This window comes from Sturnira hondurensis, unplaced genomic scaffold, assembly GCF_014824575.4.
Source record: "Sturnira hondurensis isolate 20B ecotype Veracruz unplaced genomic scaffold, ASM1482457v3 Scaffold0022908, whole genome shotgun sequence".
Lineage (NCBI taxonomy): Eukaryota > Metazoa > Chordata > Mammalia > Chiroptera > Phyllostomidae > Sturnira > Sturnira hondurensis.
Genome location: NW_028095539.1, coordinates 9,026,218 through 9,043,498, shown reverse-complemented (window position 1 = coordinate 9,043,498; position 17,281 = coordinate 9,026,218). Strand labels below are relative to the sequence as shown.

Here is a 17,281-nt window from a genome sequence, read left to right as displayed (position 1 = left end):
GGGGGACGGGCTGAGTCCTTTAAGAAGGAAGCAGAAAACTAAGGCCTGGGCAGTCACACAGAGATGCGCTCTTGAGCAGGTCCCGGAATTTTGCCTCTGGGGAATTTCGGGACCAGGGAAGAGTCCGGTCAGGCCCAGGGCTGGTGGGAAAGCCGCAGCCACGGCAGCCGACCCAACACCGTGGGGCCCTGCAAACACGGGTTCTCTGGGCTCTGGCCTTGAAGCATCTGTAGCCGCAAATACCACCACCTTCTCTCACTTCATAAACCGCGCATCTGCACAGCCCCCCACCCCCCCGCCGGCACCCGGCCCTGACGGCGGTCCTCACTCAGGTAAACTGGGCAAGGATCCCTCCTGGAAGCCCATGGCCAGGTGCAGACTCGCCCCTCAGCTCATGCAGGAAGCAGCTTGGACAGCAGCGGGGCCACCAAGAAGTCCGTACGGTGCTGGTCCCAGCGATGTACAAAGAGTGACCCAGGGCCTGCCGTGCTCTCTGACAGCCGTGGCGCCCTGAACCCAGCCTCACCCAGAGCCAATGCACACCCCAGTCCCCGGAACCTGGGCCAGCAGAGCTTCTCGGGACAGCGGCCAAGTGACACTTTCTGTGAACACAGGAGATTCCAGATTGTCTGCCCTGGACTGAGGGGTCCAGGCCCTGACCCCCTCTTGGCCTCACACCTGTCAGGGCCTCGGCCGGGTGGGACCGCCACGGCCCCTGCATATGGCCTGTGTCACCTCTGCCGACCCCGCAGGAGCAGGGTGGGGCAGCAGCCCATACCCCGCAAAGAGCCGAAGGCTCGGGGCAGGGGGCAAACGCTCCGGGTCCCCACAGTGGGAAAGGCTCCGTCCTTGTCCACACCCTGCTGTCCCTCCACCCTCCCCGACCCACGACACCTGGCCTTGGCCTGAGTGGCTTCAGCAGGAAGGTGCTGTCCAGTGGGCCCCGATCTGGCCCCTCACACTCCCGCCCACGCCTGCACCTGCAGCTGCCGGACAGACGGCAGACGGACGGTGGACAGAACGCCCCAGCCCGCTCTGCGTTGCAGCGCCTGCCTCGGAGCCGGCCCTGGGCCACCGCGCCCGGGGGACGTGCACTGACTGAGGCTGGAGGACGAGGCCGCTCACTCACCTTCCCGAAGTCACGGACGTCGAAGAGGTCGAAGGGGTCGAACAGCTCGCTGTTCCGCAACCCGAACTTGTCATGGCACACCTTGAGGAAGGTGCGGATGTTCTTCAGACACAGGAACTGGGGGAGAGGGGAGGAGAGCAGTCAGGACGTGCAGCCCAGAGGCAGCGCAGACCAGGTGCCCCTGCCCGGAGAGGGCGCGCCGCCTCCGCCCCACCAGCCAGATGTCACGACGTGGGCGGCCACTCACAGCCATGTGCCCCAACCCTGTCAAGGGGACCCAGCACATTTCGACAGGGACAATCCCGGCCAGACAAAAAAGACGCTGGCCTTGAGTAAGCAAGGAGTAAGCGCACACACGTGTGCAGACACATGCACACACAGGCAGGCACGCCCATGCACACAGAGACACACGTGCACACACAGGCACACATGCACCACCTTCCTGGACAGACCTACCCCAGGTACTTTACAAGTGACAAAGTCAGCAGCCGGGGAGCACCCCACAAAAGTCGTGGGGGGCCTGGCGCAGCACCTGCCCACCAGAGTTGGGGCTACACAAAGGCCAGGGTTCCCAGGTAGGCACCCAGGCACCTCCTCCACCCAGCACCCCAACCCTAGGGCCCCCAGCCTGCGCTGGGCTTGGAGACACAACAGGGAAAGAGGTGGGGGCGTGGGGGGCGAACAGGGTCACCAGCTTCCGGTCCCCATGAGAAGGGCCAGTAAAGAATTAGGGGGGCAGCAGGTGAGGTGGCGGAAGCACAGACTTCCAGGTAACTTGGCCCTGGGTTCCAACTTGGTCCTGGCAGGACCAGCGGGGAGCAGCCCGGCTCCTGAGGCCTGGCTTCCTCCCACGATGCGCCTCCCCGGGGGCCCAAGGCGGGCATTTGGTGGGTGGGCGCCTTCAGCCCTGCAGTCTGGCTCAGCTGGGGTGTCCACCCGGCAGAGGCCACTAAACAGCAACCTGGGCCAGGTCACCCTTGTCAACAGCCGTTCGCTTAGCGCCAGACGGCTCGATTTCCAGAGCCACAGACAGCCTGTGCCTGCCCACTGGGAGCGCAGACAGGCGGCCGGCCCAGGGCCAGGAGCTCCCAAGAAGTGAGCCGCACCCCAGCTGAGCTCCAATCGCTGTCCCCCACGCCCTCGGGCAGTGCCCCGCCCTGGAGCACCTTCTGCCTCGGGCCATGTCTCCTGTCCTATCTCCAGCTGGCCTCTGGTCACCGAGGACACATTTCCTGACTCATTTCCTCTGTCGTACATCATTCTCTCTCTCTCTCTCTCTCTGTCTTCAGAGGAGGGGTGCTGTGAGCATCATTTTTCTGAATGCATGAGAGTAAACTGCAGACAGAACCCCCCCTCACCACCAGCACCTGAATCTGAGCCCATTTCCTAAGGGCAGGGACACCCCTTCCCCGATCTCGGCACCAGCCCAGACCCCGTATGGGCCCCGCCTGCTGAGCACACGCCCGGTACACACAGCACGACCCGGGTCCCGAGGGTACGAGACACTCCTGGCCCAGGCCAATCCGGGTCACACACCGCGTCAGCTGTGCCGTCTCCGTGAAACCCGGACAGCTGCGACGAGAAGACCTCCTGGGATGACGGAATGCTCTCTGTATGCCCCCGAGCGCCTGAAATGCGGACACTCCACGGGAGAAACTGCATCTTCACCCTAATTTTATTCGAGTTCAAGTAAACTGAACGCCCACTCATGGATCCCACACGCGCCCAGTCCTCGTCACTCAGGACCGGGCTCCGCTGAAGAATGTGGTGCCCACCAGGGACAGAGGCCGTCGGTCCCACCCACGGAGGCGGGGAGGACAGGTGGCCTCCCAGGGACAGAGGACTGCTGAGCGCCAGGGGCAGGGTGGGGGACTGGTGTTCCGTGGGCACAGACTTTCTGTTGGGGAAGGTGTAAAGGTCCCGGAGACAGCAGCGTGACTGTCACATGGTGTCATGGATGCACTCCGTGTCCCTGTCACGCATCTGCAATGGTTCAAACGGTCGTAGCTACGGTGTGTATATTTTATCGTGATAAAAACATAATTGCAAAGATGCAGGGCACGGGGACAGGGCCCACAGGGAGGAGGCACCATGGCGACGGGGCAGAGTGCAGGGAGGCAGACAGGGCAGCAGGGACCTGGGGACCACCAGAAGCTGGGAGAGGCCGGGACTCACTCGGCCTCCGAGCCCCCGAGAAAGGGCCAGTCCTGCTGACACCATGACCTCGAACCTGAGGCCCCCCCGGCTCTGGGACTGGAATACACGCCTGAATGCTGCGGAGGTGGGCGCACACCCGGCCGGACCCTCACCCCTGCGGCCCCCAGGATGCGGCAGCTGCCAGCCAGCCCCTCTATTTTTTGCTCATCACTCGTCTCTCATTTCCACTCAGCATTTATTTTAATTCCTCCTCAGCCTCCCATTTTTAGAGTTAATTACACAGCTCCCGACCACAATGGCAGCCGGCAAGGCCAGGCTTCCTTCTGGGGCTCAGAGCAGGGCTCAGTGTTAGCCCGGCCTGGCCCCACCCACTTGGGCCCCTGCCCTCCCAGAACCGCTGCCCTTGGCTGCAGGTCCCCCCGGAACCAGCATCTGGGAAACCGAGGCACACAGGCCCTGTCAGCCTTGGGGGACAGGGACACGCGGGCCCACAAGGAGGGCTCCCGCCCAGGCCATTGTGCTGGGCACAGCAGTCTGCCCCCTTAGCCCGGAAGAGGCCGCAATCCGATTAGGGAGAGGACTCAGGTTCTGGGCCCAGCCGCCCCCTCCCAGGCACCACAGGCCTGCTGCTCACTGTCACTGTCATTCAGCTCGTACAGGCTCTGGGCGGGCACCCTGGTCATCAAAGGCAGGACAGGGCCCTGAGAACCAGGACCTGAGCCTGAGCCATTGGGTCCCAGAGGCCCCCGGGGGGCGTCCCTGGCCCAGCTCAAGGGCCCACTATGGCCAACCTACTGATTGGGGACATTGCCCGGGACTGCCCCACCCTGCCGAGGAGACATGGCTGGCTTTGGCTGAGTGGGCAGCCTGCAGGCCCCCATGACTCCTCCATCTTCCTTAGTCAGAAATGGGACAAAGGACGGCCACCCACCCTCGGGCTCACACCCCAGCATCCAATACACACCGGGCACCAGGGGCCACGCTTCGTCCCCACAAGACCTCATGCACCTCGGCCCTGAGACGAGCGCAAAACAGGAAGCTGAGGCACAGAGAGAAGAAGCTACTTGCACAAGGTCACGTGGGTCAGGGCAGGAAGGTGCCGACCCCTGTGGGCCTCAGTTTCCCCATCTGTGAAATGGGCAGAAGGGGCCGAGCGACACTGCTTTAAGAAGTGACAGCTGACACCGGGGCTGTCTCCCCAGGAGGTTCTGAAGTCCCTGTGCCCTGAGCTCCCCCATGACATCACCTCCCAGACGATGGGAGCCAGGGAGCCAGTCCTACAGCCCGCCAGCACCCCGCGGTCTGCACACGGGGCCACCCTTCCCAGGCCTCCGCCAGCGGGAGCTGAGGAGTGGCGACGGGCCAGTGGCTGGACCCCAGCCCTCCGTCCTCACCCCACCCCCAGGCTCCTCGAGGCCCTCCTGATGCCTCACTGATGCTGCCCAAGGGCCGGGTGGGGCGAGGGACGCAGGCCACCCGCAGACACCCCGGAGAGGGTCTGACACTCCCAGCCAAATGGGCGAGAGACGGGCCTCGGAGAAGTCGCCCAGTGGCCCCGCAGCCCGGGAGACAGACGGGGCACTGCAGCACCCAGCCTCGAACAGAACAGGAATTCCAGAACCTCCGCATCTCTCCGAGACAGGCGGGGGCCCCAGAGCCCCTTCACACGTCGCTGGGATGCTGTGGACCCCCCCACCCCGGGCATCGCTGCTGCGCCTGCCACGCACAGCCTCTGGCTGGCAGCTGACCACATCTGGGATCAATAAAAAATGGAACAGAGAATTAATTCCTTGTGTTCTTGATGCCGTGCTGATTCCAAAAAACATGGAGGACATCTTCACTACGGCGTAACAGGTGCAGCCTGCCGGAGTGCACCTTTCAAACCCGGGTCGGCAAACAGCTGGCCTTGAGGTGGCCAACGCTCCACGGGGACAGCGGCTGAGACCATCTCCTCGCCCTGCATCCCAAACACCCTGGATGACGACCCTCTGCACGGGCTGGACACCTAGTAAACAAGTGGAGGAGGAAGGCCCGTCTTTGAAGCATCCTAGTGGACACATCTGAAGTGGCCCTGACCCCCCGCAGTGGTGGGTCACCATGGCTTTAGAGGTGCCGGGGTCCCCATGAACGGCCGTGCCTGCCTGAGTGGCCACCCTGGCTTCCAGAAGCTTCTCCTCCAAGAGCAAGCAGGCGGGTGGAGTTTGGAGACCGCCCACCAACGCCGTTCCGCCCTCAGGCCCCGCTCGGCACTCAACACCCCGCAGGTCTGATCCCGTCTCCTCCACTCCGAAGAAGGGGGGAGAGACGGGGCTCAGGAGGCCGGTCTGCAATCGGGACTCCCGGCCCCCACCAGGGCCAAAGCCGCTGAGGCTGCCCCCAGCACTGGGGAAGGACCAGCGCCAAGGCTCCAGCTCGCCCGCCACTCCAGGCAGGGAAAACAACAGCCCAGGATTTATCTGCGGAGCCTGGGGGATTCGATTAAGTCTGGACAATTGGACAGGAGCACTCGCCCTGGGGGGACAGAAGCGAGGCCGCTCGGCGCCAGTGGCTGCCGGATGAGCCAACCGCTCCGTGCAAGGCCTGGTCTCTCACTGCGCCGGCTGTAGGGAGGGGAGGGCAGGATCTCTTCGAACAGCCCGTCCTTCCGGAGACCAGCACCGTGGCACGGGGCACGGGGCCCACTACTCGGCCCTGGACGGCCTCACCCAAGGCTGCTAGACTTTGTCGCCCAGAAAGGCCAGCGTGCCTCATCTCGTGCCCCCCACCCCGCCCCCGCAGTGAAGTTTGCAGGGGAAGTCCCCTGCTGCCCGGAAGGGCTGAAGCCGCCTCGTCGCCCCTTCCCCATGAAAAGTGTCTGGCACCAGGCCCTGGGCTGAACGTCTCAGGGTCACTGTCGGGGTCACCCTCTGACACAGTCACGCAGCCCGTGTCACGAGTGGACAAAGGACTGGGGGCCCACCACATGGATGGGTAGGGAGGGGAGGGCCCTGCTCTGACCCAGGCCTGGGCCAAGATGCAGGGTGAAGACAGAGAAGCGAGGGGGTCTCCCCCAGCTGGAGGCTCTGTCTCTCTGATCCCTGGACGCCGGGGCGCTCTCCTCCAGCCTCGAGGACCAGCCCGTGATGACTGGGTGTGACTCAGGAGGTGCTCAGCCTCCCCGGGGCTGAAGACAAGGTCCGTCTGAGGCAGATGCACCCCAGCCTGAGCCAGCTTCTGGCCCCTCACCCCTGCCCTGGGCGCTCCGCTCCCCTCACAGGATGCCCTGACCCGGGTCTCGTCCCCTCTGGGCAATTCCAGGAAACCTCACTGAGCCTCCATCTTCCACCCGGCCACCTCCCCACTTTGGTTCATGAGAAGGTAGCCAGGCTCCCAGGGCCCTGCAGACTGCGCGGACAGTGGACACCCTCTGGGTCCCAGGCCTCCGACCCCGCTGCTCCTGCAGCGCCACCGCACCCCTGTGCCCACCCAGCGGGCTCCCTCCCATCCCCCACCACAGCCCCGCAGTCACAGCTCCATGGGACCACCCGCTCGCACACTCCACACACTGGCCCTTGTGGAACCGGGAAGGGGCTTCCCAGGAACAACAGGGAGGGGCTGCTGAGCGGGGCCCTGGAAGCGGGTTCTGAAAGGTTCGGAGGTCGAGCTCCCTGGCCAGAGGGAGGAGTGTCCCCAAGCTGGGGGCCACCGCAGAGGGTCACCGTCCTGATCTCTCAAAGGACTTCCTCGTTGACACTTGGTGAGGTCCCCGGCACCAGGAAAAACAATTCTGGAAAGGGGCGGTTCGGAAGCCTGAGGGAGTGGGGGTGGGCGAGCCCCGTTCTCCACCCTGAGCCCCGGTCCCACCCCAGGTCAGCAGACACTGACAGGGCGCCCAGGGCGTGCCGGGCCCGGCCCCGGCTCCCGGCTCAGAGCATGGAGGACAGGGCGAGGCGGGGACTGAGGGTGGGAGCTGTGCCCAGCGGCCCTCCAAACACCCGCTGCCCCAGCTAACGGCCGTTGGAACCCAAAGGATAAAGAGCGGCTTGTGTTATCAAGACCTCAAGGTCAGGGTCAAACCAAACGGCTCCTACACAGCCAACAGGAAATTGCTTTTCAAACGCTTCTCTGGGCATCCATTTTAGCTAAGCCAGCGGAAGGGTTCCACTCCCGCCCTGCGGCTCCCTGGCGGCTCCGGCAAGCGCGGCTCCACCTGATCAGCTCGGCCACTGCCTGGCACAGCGCCCCCGCCACCTGCCCCCCAGGACCCGACGCCCCTCTTCTCTCCCCTGTGGCCTGAAGCCAGACTACCACACTGGCCACAGGCCATCTGGGAAGTCGCCCCTTGCCCCGGCCACTTCATTTCCCAGCTCTTCTCCCTTCTGAAAAATGGCCACAAGGTCAAGATCAGAGCGTCCCCACCCTCCTCCCGGCTCCTCTTCTCCAGGCAGTTGGGACAGGACACCTCCAAGAGACCAACCTCGAGCTCCATCAACCTGTCGCCCGCTGAAACTGAGGCCCAATGCCTCCCTCCTGGCAGCACCCACCGGACCCCCTGCCGTCGGCCTCAGCGAGCAACTCTCATTATCCGTCCTCTGGCCCAAGGACGTCGGAGGAGAAATGTCACCGTGGGCCCAGTGAGCCCCCAAACAGGGGGACAACTGCAGGCACTCCGCCCCATGCTGGGAGCCACAGCAAGCCCGGCCCCTCCCCGGGTGACGGCCACAGGCCCACCCTGGGCCAAGGCTCGGGGAGTGAACAGATGAACCAACGCAGTGGGTCTGGAGGAGAAACTGAGGCGAGAGTTCTGGTTTCTGCCAGCTGCCGTCCCAGCTCTCCGCCATTCAGGTGGCAGCCCCTGGGCCCTGGACCCGGCCCACTGGGGCCCTCGGCCAAGGCGGTTCTGACCCAAGTCGACACAGGACCCCTGGAGGACTCGGGGCTCCAAAGAGACCACCAGCCTGTGGGCAGTCAGGAATCGGCTGCGCCAGGCCCAGGCTACCACCTCTGAGCGTCACAGCACCCAGGCTCCAGCTTCAGACGCCCACCGGGTGGGATGGGGGGCTTGGGCAGACCCGGCTGGCTTTCCAACACTGATGTAAGGGTTCCGATCCTGAAGCCCCCCGCCACCTTCCTGCCTCCCTGGGACCCTGCCCCGAGGGACTCCAGGTCCAGGCTGACCACATCTCTTGGGCCCCGGGCCCTGCCGGTCCAGTGTCTGCCGCCGGTCTCCCTTGGAAAGGGCCCAACCAGAGCCCCCGAAAGCCAGGGAACCGAAACAGGTGTGTAGTCCTCCGCCCCGACCTCCACCCCCACGGAGGCTGCCCTCAGCTCACGCAGGGGCTGGAGTTGCACGGCAGGCAGCAGAGAGGTCCCGCCCCTTCCAACCACCCCTGTGTGGTCCCTCCTGCGTTCCACATGGAGATGTCGAGGTCTTGTCACCACGAGCATCCAGAGACAGAAAACGTCCTTCTGCAATGGGCCTCACTCAGGGCTGTGGCGGCCCCTCAGGCCACTGCCTTTTGAGAAAAAAAGATAAAATGTCACCGTCATCGTTCCCTCAGCTCCCCCAACCTGAGACACACCTCCGCCAGCTGGCAGCCCGTGTGCAAGCCACCCACTGCATGGGCGCTGTCCCTGCATGGGGACGCAAGGTGGCTACAGAGCCAGCTGGACAGGCCTGACTGGGACCAGTGGCCACTTTTGGTCCATCCACACCGGGGAGGCCCCACAGCCACCCTGCTCTGCAGCCGCAGGAGCAGAAAGAAGCATTTCTCCCCAAGGGCTGGAAAGGACCCGAAGTGCCCCGGGCAGGGGCAGCTTGTGGCGGGTTCTCAGTGAAGCAGGTGCAGGCTGAAGTCCGAGGGGAGAGAGGAAGGCACTTCGCCCTGCGGCTGCCCCAAGGACACCTGCCACCCACCAGGACTCTCCACTGAGCAGGGGGGAAGGGCAGAGGCCAGGCCGACCAGGCTCCATCTGCAGGGGGTCACCAGGCCCAGCGTGGTGACCCCAGAACCTTCTCTGAGCGCCTGTCTGCGGGGTGTGCAACCCTTGGGGGTCCCAACCCTCCCTTCAGTCAAATACCCACCCATTTGAGCCCCACACACCCAGGCGTCACTGACGTGCGTCACTGACGTACGTCCCAGGGGCGCAGGCCCACGTGAGGCAGGCGCGGGTGCAGGTCCTGCTGCCGACACAGGTGCCCCCACACCCCACCCCTGCTCCCGGGGCCTCCGGCGGCCACTGCGGCCCCTGCTCCCCGTCTGGTTGAAACCAACCACTGGACTGCTCGGGAGTGGGGGCCCGTCTCGGTCACCAGCTCTGGCTGCCAAGGACGGAGAGACACTGGAGACACACCCACGTTCGCAGTGCGGCTTGGCCGCCCCAGACAGCTCTCTGCGGCTCTCGGTGTCTCAGCTTCCCCAGTCTGACCCTGAACACAGCCCCTGGAGCTCGGTGGGACAGGCCCCTGCCCAGTCCCCGGGATGGTGGGGAGGCGGGGTGCGCTGCGGCTGCGACCCCCGTTTCGGTGAGAGACCTCCCCCTGCACCGGTGCAAACGACTACCATGGAAAAGACGGGAGGCACCAGGCCTTCGAGGGTGGCACCTTGGTTCCCTCATGCCCGCCCATGGGGATGGAAAACGATGTCATGGCTGCAGAGGGCAGGGTGCAGGTCCCCCTAAACACCAGAAACAAAACTGCCTCATGGCCCAGCAGCCCCACGTCTGAGGATTGTCCACGAACGGTCACTGCCCCCAACCCAATGCCACTGGGAGCCCCCCCATCTGGGCTGCGGTGAAAGAAGACACTTTCTTCCCATAAAGAGTCTGCAAACCGAAAGCTCACCCCCTGCAGACAAAGGGTGCCCAACCCTAGTCCCCGATTGGTCCATTTTTATGCAAATGAGGAATCCAAATTTGCAGGGTTTGACAGGGAGCCACTCTGATTGGTCGGTAAACAGGCAAAGGAGGCTACAGCCGCAGGGTTCCCACTGCAGGGCAGGTCCAGCCCCGCGGTGGAAACACCATGCAGGGCATCCGAGGGCAGGGGCTCAGTGCCGGCGGCTGGCGGTTCAGTCGCAGCTTCTCCCTGAACCTCAAAGAGGCCTCTGCCCACGGGGCTGCCGGACTCTGGTTATGAATCCAGCCCCACCAGGAGTGCTGGTTGACAGACACACTCCTCAGAGAGAGAGCCGTGCACCCACGTTCCCCGGGCATCGCCCACAACCACTAAGGGGGAAGCGACCCACCGTCCACGGCGACGGCGGAACGGAAGGTGGCACGTCCATACAGCGGAACGTTATGCGGGCTTAAAAAGGAAGGACACCCCCCCATGATAACAACAACAATGATACAGGACGGCCCCGGGGACACACCCTACTCCAGGGATGAACCCGGAGGACAGGATGCTGAGTAAAAGCCGCCGGTCACAGAAGGACAAATCCTGTGTCATCTCACTCGTATGAGGTCCCCGGTCACGGTCACAGAGGCAGGAAGTAGAATGGGGGGTGGGGCAGTGAATGGGCGCAGAGTTCCGGTTCGGGAAGAGGGGGGATAAATCTCCCGGGGACTGTTCTCCCCCAGTCCCCTCCCATGGCAGCCAAGTGACAGCACTTAATAACCGCCGCGCGGTGCCCTCACCCACGGTCAGCAGGACAAACTGCCGGTCCCTGATTCATCTTGGGCCCCCCGCGCGTCCACCCGCACCGAGCCCCCGGGGGGAGGGGCCTGGAGAAGGGCCCCCGGCGTCGGGAGGAGCAGATACAGCCTCAGCGACGGCCGCAGCGGGTGTGGGGGACCCCAACGCGGGGGTGGCTCCTGCCTGCGGGGGCCAGACCCTTGAGCTGCTGCGTGTTTTCATTTTTCCGACCAGCGGGAAACCGCAGAAGAAGGAAAATCGAAAGGAGAAGCTGCACTTTCTGGAAATTCCAGCAGAACCAGCGCCAGGCCCCTGGGGCAGACAGAACAGGAGCGGGTCGGGGGTGGGGGGTGGGGAGCGGGGCTCCATTGTTTGCCCAGCCAGCAGCTGGGCTCTCCCCTGAACCACACAGGTCAGGGATGTTCACAGCTGCAGACGCACCCTCCGCCCCCACCCACCCGAGTGGGGGCCAAGCGGGGGAGGGAGGCTGGGCGGGGGCCTGGGGACAAAGCCCGTGAGGGGGCAGGCGGGGGCAGGAAACGCCCCCAGTTGTCTCTGCCCAGGGAAGAGGAACCGGAGCGGGTGTTTCGGAGCCCAGGGCCGAGCTCCAGCCGGGGGCCCACCTGCTCAGAGCGCACCGGTCCCCAGGGGCCAAGGGGCTGGCCTGCCCCCGGGCTCCGGGGCTCCTCGGCTTCAGCCCCGCCTCTCTGGCCCCACCCCTTCCACAGGCCCCGCCCCTGGTGCTCCCCCGGCCGCAATGACCAGCTCTGCTTCACTAGGTGGGGAAACTGAGGCCCCATCCGTAGGGAGGGACCTCCCCCCAGCCGCGCCCCCCCATGCCAGCTGCCAGGGCCTCCAGTCGGATATCAGCAGCGCGTGCCCGGGTCGTCACTGCAAAGAGTGACGCTGCTTTGTCTCTCGGCCGAGGTGGGCGGAGTGGCCCGCCCTGCAGCCCGGCTCACTGTGGGGGCTGTTTTCCGTCCCTCTTCCAGACGCTGCTGGCTACTCTATTTTTTTTTTCTTTCACAGAACTGACTGCTGGGGATAACGCTCAATCCCGGGTCCTGGCCTTGGTGGCAGAAGCGTTGCCCCCTCTCTACCAGCCACGCAGGGCTGGGTGTTTGGGAACCCCCCCACCGGGGCCCAGGCCACACTGGGGCCCTCCCCCAGTCCCCTCACGATGGGCACTGGGGCTGTTTCCAGTTTCGCTATCACACCGCACGCCAGGGAACAGCTTTGCTCCACTGGAGGCGTGTGGTGGGGGAGGGGGCCGTCAGGCACAGCTGCCCCAGCCGGAGAGCCTGCGGCCCAGACAGGCTCCCACGAGGGCCTCAGACAGCCCCGCAGCCCGTCCCCCACAACCGTCCACCCACCATCCACCTCTCAGCCATCCCTCACCCAAAGGGCCGTCGGCCCCACTCTGGGCCTGCCACAGGGCACCAGGAAGGACGACACAGGCCGCTGCCCACGCCCCGTGGAAAGGGCCATTACTCAGGGCTCCCAGGCTGGGCCTGCAAGCCGCCTGCGGCCCTAAGTCACTTTCAGGTGGGGGGACCGGGCGACCAAGGGAAGTGAGAGAGCAGCGGAGCAGCTCCGAGGCGCTGAGAGGCTGGGAGAGGTTGGGCAGCTGCAGACCGTGGGGCGGCCTGGGGCGGGCCCAGCAGGGCAGGCAGGAGAGCCCAGGGGACGGACACTCAGGGCGGAGCCTCCTCAGGGCCCAGGGGAGAACCAAGTGGCAAACCCAAAGGTGCCCGCCCAGCAGACCCTGTGGCTGGTGGGCCTCCCCCAGCGCCCTCCCCCCCACCCCTCAGACCAACCGCCCAGGCCCTGGGCAGCACGCCCCGGGGCCGGACCCCAGCAGCCTCAGCAGCCCTGCACCTTCCTCCACATTTCCCCACGCCCCCCTCCTCCACCTCCTGCCCACCCTTCTCTGCAGAACTGGGGTGTAGCCCCCCTCAGCCCCCCGCCTCCCCACCACCCTGTCAGGCTCAGTCACTCGGCAGGGCCTGAACCCCCAACGCCCTCTCCGCCAGGAGCCAGGCCAAGTAGGCACCAGGTACCCAGAGAACACTGGGACAGAGGACAGAGGAAGTGAGATGAAGAGGGTCAGGGTGTGACCCCAGGCAAAGAAAACCCAAAGCTGTGTCCACACCATCACGACCTCACAGTCTGACCTCATCTGAATGGAAGTCTTGTCGGATGCAACTGCGATGAAGACCTCAGGTGGAACCATCCTGGGTGTGCAAGGGCAGTGTCGTGCTGAGACTCAGAGAAGAGGCCGGAGTGACGGGGCCTGGGGCCACCAGGAGCGGGAAGGAGCAGGGAGACCCCTCCCCCGGAGCCTCTGGAAGACCAGGGAGGGTTTCGGACCCCTGGCCTGCAGCAGGGCCGGGGAAGCCATCCGTGCTGTCTGCCTTGCTCAGGGCCCCTCCAGGGCAGGGGAGTTGGGGACCTGACGCCCCAGTCTCAGGGCCCTCACAGGCAGGCGTCCCTCTGCACAGCATTCCACGATCACAGGGGGATCCCACCGACGGGGGGGGGGCGGGGGGGCGGGGAGGCCAGGTGCTCCGAAGCCTCTCGGGCAGATCCTGCAAGACTGGAGCCCACGTCACTGGTGCGTGGGGAGCTCGGAGCTGAGAGTGCTCTGCTCCCTGGGGAATTTCATCATCTCGTAGTTTAGATTCTAAATCCCAGGAGACTGAAGACTACCCCCCCTCCCCCACATCTCACTGGCCCCTGGAGAGGCCTCCCCCACTGGACGAAGGCCAGGGCAGCCAGAGCCCCCTGGGGTGGCCTGGAGAACAGCCTCGCCTCCACTCCACCGTGCACCCATCACTTCCTCAAGCCCGGCCCTGGCCCCAGCCCATCGGAGGGAGGGGAAGCTGGGGGCACTCATTTCCTCTGCAGAGCAGTCGGCTATTTACTGCCCACAGGCGAGGCCCAGGCTTCCTCTCCGCACAGGGAGATCCGCCAGCCAGGCCTGCCACACTGGGCCCATGGACTCCACTGCACCTTCTGTTCAGAAGGGGGTCCCGGACCCAGGGAGAGGGGGTCCCAGACCCTGAAGAAGGGGGTCCCAGACCCAGGAAGGCTGGAGGGCAGCCATAGAGCCCTGGTGAAGACAGGCTCCTCTTTGGTGGCCCTGAGCACAGCCCCCACAGCCAGTCCAGGGCTGGCCCCAGTGAGGGACAGGGCAGAGCTGGGGACACAAAGCAGGCACAGGGCAGCGGAGGTCGGCTGAGCGACAGCCACAGCTGGCCGCCACGGAGGAGCGGAGGAGGGAAGTGGGAGGTAGGCGCTTGGAGGATGAGAGCGAGGCACTCGGCAGCCTCCAAGGCTGAACTCAGGTGCCCACCAAGGGGGTCGGGCAAGCAGAGTGCCCCCTCTGTGGCCCACACCTGGCACACAGCCCGGACACATCTGGCCACCCCGGCAGCCCGCCTGCCCCTCCTCGTCCTTCTTAAGGGGACTTCCCAGGTGGGCTGGGCCAGGACTGCGGCTGAGACCTCAAGGCCTGAGGGTCAGGTGGGGAGGTGCCCAGGGCCTCAAAGGGAAACACATCGCTTGGACGGGAAGGAAGACTCTCCATTAAACAGCTTCGCACCCCGAGGCGGCCCACGTCCCTCGATGAAACCAGGGCCCCAGAACGCTGGTGCCTGGGGCTGTGGACCCCACAAAAAGTCTGGAATCCCCCGTCCACTCTGGCCTCGGGAGGCCTCGGGAGACCTGGGATGGGACGCCCAGCTCCTGTGCCCCAAGAGCCGCCCTTGGGCAGGTTCCGAGGGCTTCCTCCCCTGCTCCAGGGTCGGTTCCAGCCGCCCACCCCCTCCCCAACGAGGAGCCAGAGGGCCAGCCGGGGGGTGGGGGGGAGCGGCCCGGGACACTCCAGTGACACTGGAGTCCTCCCGGGTTTTCGGCAGCACGGCAGGCCCTGCAGCTGACCGCTGGTTCCCACAGACCGCGGTGGCGGCCGTGGGTCTCGTTTCCTGTTTCCAATCCCCACGCCGGCACTTTTGGGGAACTTCAAGGCCCTCGGCACCTCGCTGTTTAAGAAACAAGGGCCAGTCGCACCGGAGCTGCCGGGGGAGCCGGCCGCTGGATGCCGCCGTTCAGGAACCGACGCAGCAGGGACCCCCAAGTCTGAAGCAGGGTGGGCAGGGGGCCTCCAGGGCTCAGAGGCTGCGCTTGGAGCTCGGTCACTCCCACTCTGCACCCCTCCAGGCCTAGAGTGGGAAAGGGGTGCCCCCAGGAGTCCCCTCACCCTGACTCCTCTACCCAGGGGTCTATACAGAGCCCCACCATGGTGCCCCTCTCCTGACTGCTCAGTCCTGGAATCCTCCACCCTCAAGAGCCCTCGGCCACTGGCCTCAGGTGACTGTCGTTCCCACCTGGAGGGGTGGCCACATGGAAGCTGGGGGCTAGACTGGGATGCGGCAGGACAAGATGGCCCAGAGCCAGAGGCGGGGGGCGGGGGGGAGCAGCAGACAGGAAACCCAGGGCAGCCGCAGCCCCAGCCCCACTAGGCCCACCAGCCCCTCACTGATGCCACAGGCACGCAGCTGGGCCTGAGGTGGGGTGAGGAAAAGACACCTCCCCCGGGGGCACAGGGGCTGCGGCCCTGCTGAGGGCCCTCTAGGTACTCGCCATCCCCCAGGCACCTGGGCTGCAGGTGGGCCCACAGTCAGGATGTCCAGCCCACCCCCAGCTCCATCTCTCCACCCTGAGGCTGGAGGGTCCCCTACCCCACCCCCGCACCACCCTGCAAGGCTCTGGGGACCTGGGCCCCTGGGCACCCGGCTTCAGGGACGATCTTATCCACATGGGAAAAACCGAAAATGCCACGGGAGACACGTGATGGCCAGGCCCGTCACGGCCTCGCAGGGATCGGAGTTGGAGGTTGGTCTTCCCATCCCAGCCCCCCGCTTTCCCTTCCGGAAGAGGCCTTCTCTGCGTGGGTGTCTCACGGCAGAGGCCTGACGGGTGGGGCGGGCCAGGCCCGGCCTGTCCTCCTGAGGTCCCCATGCCCATGCGGGCCGCTGCTGGGCCTGCACCTCCGGAGCACCTTTAAGTTTCGCTGGGAGACTGGGTGTCACCTCTGTCTCAGCCAGGAGGAGCGAGGGGGGCAGCTTCGCCGACGGCCACTTCTATTTTTGTGTCACCCGTTCCCGCCGAGAAGAATCCAGTGAATTACTCAACGGCGAGTTTTATTTCTTGGCGCAAAGGTCCTTCCGGTGGTGGCATGAGTGGCGCGAGCCTGTCCCCAAGGTCACGGCAGACACACGCAGGCACACACAGCACAAACCAGGGAAACATGGAGGGCCCCTTCCCTTGAAACCCGCTTCCCCCAGAGCCCGCAGCGGCAGCTCGGCGAGGACAGCACTCCTCTGCCAGCGCCCCCAGGCAACCCGGCCACCAGGGACCCGGCCCTCAGCAGGGTCGGTGGCCAAGGGTCGGAGGGCAGGCGTGAGGACCCGTGTGCACAGAGGGTCGAGGGGCGCCCGGCGGACCGGGAGAGCACAGCCCCGGCCGCACGAGCCCAGGCTCACGGAGGGCCTTTCCGCAGGGACCCCTGGAGAGGCCGAGCCTTGGGCGGGGGAACCGGGGACGGGCTCTGTCGAAGGGCAGGCTGGGGGCGTCCCGTCACAGAGCGGCGCTGGTGGCACCTCTGGCACTTCCAGGCTCACGTGGCCATGGCGGAGAAGACTGTAAAAGGCGACATTTCATGACACTGCCAGGCACAGTCACAAGTTTCGGTCAGTGTCACCGGGAAAAACACTGGCCCAAGAAACTGCAACACACCCTGATTTCAATGCTCTGAGACCCACCTGACGTCAGGAAGTTAGAATGTGAAAAATGACCCACCTCGGAACGGGGGGACAAAGGACAGAGCCTGGTGACCCTGGGAAACCTGGAGGAGGTTTCCTCCTGGAGGAGGTGGAGGGGAGAGGCCCTCTGTGTGGCCACCCAGTGTCACTCGCGGCTCCCCGCGGAGAAGGCACCAGGAAGCTGAGGCGGCGGCCAACCGCCCCCAATAGCACCCGGCACAGCGGTTTCAGGTTGAAGCGTCCCCGTGTCCCCCACGCAGGCACTGCTGGGAAACGACACTGGAGTCCTCCTGGGTTTTCGACAGCTCACTGGGCCCCCCAAGAGGTGAACTGCACGACGGGGCTGGGATGGACCGCTCTGCCCCGAAGGCTGGATCCGGACCCCGGGCCCTGTGGGGCCGGGCAGGGAAGGCAAGGTGAAGGCCTTGGGATGGCGTGGGAGCTTCCGAAGGCTCGGGGGAGAAAATAATCACCGAGGGAGGAGGAAGTGGGAACCACGTCCACGCTAAGGCACGGGGTTTCTCTCCCGGAACCGGCCCAGCACCAGCCCCCAGG

The 17,281-nt window shown here is 65.3% G+C and overlaps 1 protein-coding gene across 3 annotated transcripts in view; it reads right to left on the bottom strand.

The window, feature by feature from the left end:
• Positions 1 to 17,281, bottom strand: part of VAV2 (vav guanine nucleotide exchange factor 2) — an 88,327-nt gene that overhangs the window by 60,682 nt on the left and 10,364 nt on the right. For all 3 annotated transcript variants that reach the window (XR_005065044.1, XM_037036400.1, XM_037036401.1), the window contains exon 2: positions 1,130 to 1,246. Coding sequence is in view for 2 of the 3 variants with exons in the window: in XM_037036400.1 (XP_036892295.1) it covers positions 1,130 to 1,246 (117 nt within the window). In the remaining variant the exon portion in view is untranslated. The remainder of the gene's footprint in view (positions 1 to 1,129; positions 1,247 to 17,281) is intronic.